Below are 6,443 nucleotides of genomic sequence, written 5' to 3'. Positions count from 1 at the left end.
TTATAGTTAGTGTTTTATAGACTTAGATATGATATCCTGAGGTTGTCCATTTGTCTCCGCTTTGATTTTTTGTGTGCCATAAACAAGCTCCCAAAATAACTTTGACTGCCAGACTTGTGACTGAAACTTCCATTGCATTTACCGAAAAACTAATATGGCGTAAAAATGTTTGTTTCCACAAACTCGACCGACCCTATATTTTCCTCCCAATCATATGCTACCTACACTGGATTTTATTTCGTAATTTCGTAAAAAATGTGCTTTTTTATGTAAACGTGCTAAAGCTTGACCGTTTAATACTTAACAAGGTGAAATATCAATCACTTCAGTAGTTGTAATTATTGTAATTAATGTTACAATATTTGTTTCTCAAAAGACACCCTAACGTGCAATATCACACGTTATTTACAGCAAACAGAATCAAAATAGACTATAGATTAACTATTTCCTACGGACGAAACCTGACTTGCCATGTTATGGTCGTGTTTTACGCTGTTTTTTTTTTTAACTTTTAATGCTCGCGGATCATACTTGCCATATAAAATGTCATGTTTACAGTGTAGAGAAAACCAAATACATACATTGAATCAATGATAACAGGAGGTCATCTTGCACATATCCTTGTAAAAACATTTCAATTTTTAATAAACTGTTTTACCTCTGGTCGTGTTTACCACCACAATAAAGCGTTATCCCACCACTAACCAACGTTACTTCCATCACTTTTCTTCGAAACGATTGGGTGAAAAACAACACAACAACATCACTATCAACTTAGGACGTTTTGCAACTGTATTTCACTGTATGCTATTGTGTATGGCTAAGAGGTTGTTATGACATTAATGCTCAAAAACTATGTTGGGTAATGTTATGTTGTGTGTTGTTATGTTATGTTATATGTACGTTCAACACCATTGCAATGGTATGTTTACAGCAATAAGAAGTACATGTACATGTATTACAGTCGAACCCCGTTGGCTCGAACTCCCAAGGACCGGCAAAAATATCTCGAGCCACGAAAAATTCGAGCCATGCGGAAATGATTTCCTTCAGTATATAGATTTCTCTAGAAATCGGTCCTTTACACCCAGTTCGAACCAACGAGGAATTCTAGCCAAACGAATTCGAGCCAACAGGGTTCGACTGTATGTTCCTATATCCATTTAAATCAACAATATTGCTACTCCTTTCTAGAACAATTTTCTCCTTTCCAACCATTGAAACACACACAAGAAACAGTCTTTCCCTTCAATTCATCGTTCAAAATGAGCCTCAATACAGTTTTAAAACCTTCAAGAATGCTCGTTATCAAATCTAGTGCAGTATTCTTAAGGTATTTATACACACGATATCCATGTGATTTTGAAAAGAATTTACTGTGTAAGTTTGTATAATATATCCCGAAGGTTGTGTTGACACAACGTCCATGGCCACTGCAAATGTTCCTGCTGCACTCCAATGCATCTTTACTTAACTCCCGAATGTACGGACCCAGCTGGTTGTCCAGGTACGCTTTGGTAGCCTCACATTCTGTCCGCGTCTTGAAGGACTCTGAACTGTCCCATAATGCAACACCGCTGAACCCAGCCTCCGCTGATTGGCGTAGAGTATTGTTCAAGTCCGCCTGAAAGTCGACAAAAACGTTACAGACAGTCGTCTACAAAACTAGTGTATATCTTTATTACATAGTACCAGTGTTTTGACCCAAAGAGAGCTCGTCCCAGCGAAATCAACCCAGGGGTTTAGACAAATTAGAGAATATGTAGTCTTTATATCGCTGATGGAATGATGGGTTTTGTACATATCCTTTCGTCCGCATTGTTCTGTCTACCAATCTTCTCGGTATTGATAAAACAAGTTCTAGTTTGTTATATTTCAAATTCCTGACTGCTGAGAATGTTAAGTACTCTGTGAGAACATTTGTGAATCTGATTAAACGCACAGGTCTACTGCATAGTTAAATAGTCTTCTTCTGAAATATAATGTATAGTTCACATAATTTTTCAAACCTAGTACTTATTTACCCCTCAAGTGAAGGTGAACATAACACTGGGGGTTATCGCATTTTCAAACAATTACTTTATTTAACCAAAAATCCTTGGGAAGCAGGGGACAATTTCATCAAAAACCTAGTAACAGTGCAGTACTACTGTTGAAAATCTCAATGAGCCTCATTCTAGTACTTACCAAGTCGTAGAATCTCCCCGTATCTCCGTACCGGAACCTTGAGTAAGCGACAAGAGGTGTGTTATGTACCGAATACGCATTTGCAACTCTCAGCGCCTCTCCAAGCTCCCCGTGCGCGCGTGCTTGACGGGCATTGTGGGTTCCGATCTTTTCAGACAGGTAGATCGAGGGTAGAAGCACAGAACTAATGTTGAATAACCAATCCAGCCTACAAGAAATAATGCATATTTGAGGATAGTTGAACCATGAATATTAAATTTGCTTTGATGAACTAGTCTAGCATGTACGGCATTATCTTTTAAGTATGTACGTGGCCGATTGTTAAAGTTAACAACGTGAATAACGAAACGTTGTTAACTTTCAAACGTAAAATAGTTCATGATGTGCTAATAAAGTCAAATAAAACAAGTAAAGCTGATACATTTGTCTCAAACCTTGTGAAGAACCCTGCAGTTCACATGTGTGTTCATGAATTAAACTTCAGGATCATTAAATATACTTAAAAGTTATCGACGATATTACGTTAACAACATTGTTAACTTAACCATTGTATATTAAAGTGGCGATTGTTTCTTATGTAATCAGAGGATAACATTGCTTGGGTAAAACTCTGGATTTGTATTAGAACAAAGAGTCATTTCATCGTCCGCCTCATGGTTTAATATGACGTTCAATGTATGTCACGTGACCGTGCTTGTCCTAAGTGTGTTAGTTTTATTGTCCAACAAGAAAAATCGACAAAAAGGAGCAAAAAGTTCTGTGTTAAAATATGGTAGCACCTGTCATTGAGGCTCTTGGTCTCGTTACTGCAGGTACTCTCTCCTTTGTGGTAGTTATAGCAGGCTGGAAACCCGTAAAAGCCCCAGTGGCCACGTGGTCGGAGTTGCCGACATGTCACGAGGGTGCCTTCCATTAAACGTCTGAAACGAAGTTGGTTTGATGAGTCGGAAACTGCAGGGATAAGCCCTGTAGCTTAATACTCTCTGTGGTCTTAGTTAAAGCGGCACTACCACAGATTGACAGTTTTGACCTTTTTTTAATTCTTGTCTCAGAATCAGCTGATTTGGGCATCAATGCCTTCAATGCAGTCATATGAGATAACTCTCTATAGAACAGATCTCAGTTAGTTGTTGTTGAATACTGCCGAAATTTTCATTTTAATAAACGCTTTTAGCCATAAAAACATCAATTTTCGAACGTAAATATGAAAATCTGTGATCTGATTTTCCGCCAGCAGTCCTCTTTCACTGGTTTCAAGACATTTGCACAACAATGCGCTCATTCAAAGACAAAAATAAGAAAGGTCACAAAACGGTCAAAATGTATGTGAGAGTGCAGCTTTAATGACAACAGGACCAACTGAGAGCCAAGCTTTAAAGATAATCGAGAAAAGGCACAAGACGTAAAACGGTTCACACTATTAAAGCTGCACTCTCACAGATTTATCGTTTTGACAACTTTTTTTATTTTTTGTTTTGAAATGAGCCATTATTTGTGTAATTATCTGCATACCAGTGATAAAAGACTACTGACGAAAGATCAGATCGCAGATTTTCATATTTCTGTTCGAAAATGAATGTGTTATGGCTAAAAACGTTACTTAAACGGTTTAAGAAAAATGCATAAAACATCAATTTTTAAACTTAGATATGATAATCTGCGATCTGATTGTTCGTCAGCAGGCTTATATTATTGGTTGCATGCATTTTCACATAAATTGGCTCGTTCCAAAAAAAAAAAGTTGTCAAAACGTTCAATCTGTGAGAGTGCAGCTTTAAGAAAGCACAATATAGAATGATACAAACAAAAATGTTTTAACATGTTTAACTGATTTGACTCTAATGATATAAAAGCATATTATGTGTGTACAGATCAAATTAGCCTTTATAAATGGTATTTTCAATTAATAGGTAAGTGTCACAAAATTCCCAGTTAAAAACTCGCCGAATATCGCTAATATTAATTTTGGCAAACCTGGCAGCCTGCTGGAACTCCGTCTCCGCATGAGAATGTACCTGCTTTACTGACCAGTCGGGGTGTAGCTTCCTGACCTGCGCCTCACTCGCCCGGATGTAGACTCGCTGTTCTTCGTTGTAGTTATTTCTTTCAAATATTGGACGCCATCGTTCCCAGTCGATTACCGCGAGCCCAGAGAAATTGACGTCAGGGATGAAATTGTTGACGTCATCGACCACCTTCTGAATATGGACGCTGTAATCGGCAAGCTACAAAGGTAGCATTTTGAAAAAAATAAATATATATATTATTGATTATAAACATCTTTTGATTGGTTTGTTTCAACAATTTTGATTATTTTAACTAGACCTATTTCCATGAACGTTTTCTTGAAAGTATTTAGAACAGAATTGTTATGGATTGAGCAGAACATTAGTTGTATACTGTATGGAGTAGTATATATAGATGGTCCGTCACGTAACAGTAAATAAAAAAGTAGATTAAAAAATCGCGTTTTTCTTATTAAAGTTGTTTAAACTTGTGTACGTATATGTTGAACTTTTCCACGTTTATGGTGTTGGGGGTCGTTGAGCACTTTAAATCAGTGCAATTTCGCGTGCAAATAAATAACTTTTCGAAGACTGATTTTAAAGACATTTTAAAATAAGACATTTTTGTGGTCAATATTGTATTTGTTTACATATCGTAGCACCTCATGTAAATAGAACGAAGGAAACATGATTACCAATTTTGTTTTAATTTCATTAAAGTTGCACTCTCATAAATTGGCCGTTTTGACACCATATTTCTTTTTTTGTCTTGAAATGAACTAATATTTGCGTAAATATCGGGAAACCAGTGATATAAGACTGGTAACAAATTATCAGATCTCAGTTTTTGATATTTACGTTCAAAAAGTTTTGTGGCTAAAAGCGTTACTAACGCTTTAAGAAAAATGAGTTTTCGGCATGAAACATCAACTTTCCAGCGCAAATATCAACCACTGCGAATTTCTGATTTGTATGTTGTCTTCGTCTCTACATTGAACATTATAAAGTGGGATTGATCTTCTTGCAAACACTGACTAAACAATGAATGACACGAAAATATTTCCGAGAAATGCCAACGTGATGTTTTCATAACTAACGGTATTGTAATAACTTACATGGGATGGATTGATCTATTACCGACCTGAAACAATGTCTTACACATAGTTATTTTTTAAGAAAAACCCACCGTGGTGTTTCCATAACGGAGTTGTTATTACCCACGTGGTGTTTCCATTACGGAGTTGTAATAACATACAAAGATTTCCGAAAATGCTATCATATTTGGAAACTGATAACCAGGAATTCACATAACTATGAATGTATTTTTCACGAAATACGCATGAACAGTCCCCATACAGCAGTGGGTGTATTTTCTAATACCCGTACAACAATGACCGTACTGCCAAATTCCCGTACAGCAATGACCGTACTGCCAAATCCCCGTACAACAATGACCGTACTGCCAAATCCCCGGGAGTAAGAGTGCATCTTTAAACATATGAACATAAATTATTTTTATCCACATGTCTTAAACAGAAAGCTGAAAATTCGAATGAAATGACATCTTACACCATTAAAGGCCAACAAGTAACATAGTGAACCAGAAACTTCAAGCCAAATAATAAAAAAATATACTCAAACAAAACTCCAACTTACCAGAAACCAGAAACCATAACAAAGCCTCAAACCAATGAATCAATAATGGAAACCCAAACAAAAACTACATGTACAACCAAAGAATCAAAAACAGATGCCAAAACTAAACAACACTTGAAGATCAGAATTCCAACACCAAAACTAAACCTCAAACCAGAGAACCAAAAAAGGACGACAAAACAAAGCTACAAGCTAAAGATAATAAATCAGAAACTAAACACCAAAGGAAAGACTCAAAATTGGATGCCAAAACAAAACTACAAGAAAAAAACAACAAATCTCACAGGGAAAGTACGTTACCCTACTTCACGGTGATTTTTACCTTTCGAAGGATAGTGGTGAGGAAGACTTCTTTGACAAGATTTTGGATTTGAATACTTTTGAAAATATAGAATTAGGTTTTAACTTCAATGACGACGACAGAGACAAAGGAAAAGAAGATCAAAATGATGAGGGCGATCAAGTAATCCAAACGGCACTCCAAAAGACGTTAGATATGCCAAAGGAGAATCACCATCAAAACATACTCTTCATAGAAAAAAAATAATATTTAAAATCCAAAAGCCTTAAGCAAGAAACAGGAAAGCCTGCAAG

At 36.4% G+C, this 6,443-nt stretch overlaps 1 protein-coding gene across 1 annotated transcript; it reads right to left on the bottom strand.

Annotated features, from left to right (window-relative positions):
* Positions 1 to 767: 767 nt before the first annotated feature.
* On the bottom strand, positions 768 to 5,681 carry LOC128245981 (hyaluronidase-1-like). Its single transcript, XM_052964195.1, has 5 exons — positions 5,574 to 5,681; positions 4,162 to 4,412; positions 2,967 to 3,107; positions 2,188 to 2,395; positions 768 to 1,624 (listed from the first exon to the last, which is right to left on the bottom strand). Exons 1-5 carry the CDS (start codon positions 5,679 to 5,681, stop codon positions 1,181 to 1,183), a joined length of 1,152 nt encoding a protein of 383 aa, XP_052820155.1. The 3' UTR covers positions 768 to 1,180.
* Between the last annotated feature and the right edge of the window lie 762 nt (positions 5,682 to 6,443).

Source organism: Mya arenaria, chromosome 9 (assembly GCF_026914265.1).
Source record: "Mya arenaria isolate MELC-2E11 chromosome 9, ASM2691426v1".
Taxonomy (NCBI): domain Eukaryota; kingdom Metazoa; phylum Mollusca; class Bivalvia; order Myida; family Myidae; genus Mya; species Mya arenaria.
The sequence above is the reverse complement of the archived record's forward strand: the minus strand, read 5'-3'. Positions and strand labels throughout refer to the sequence as shown.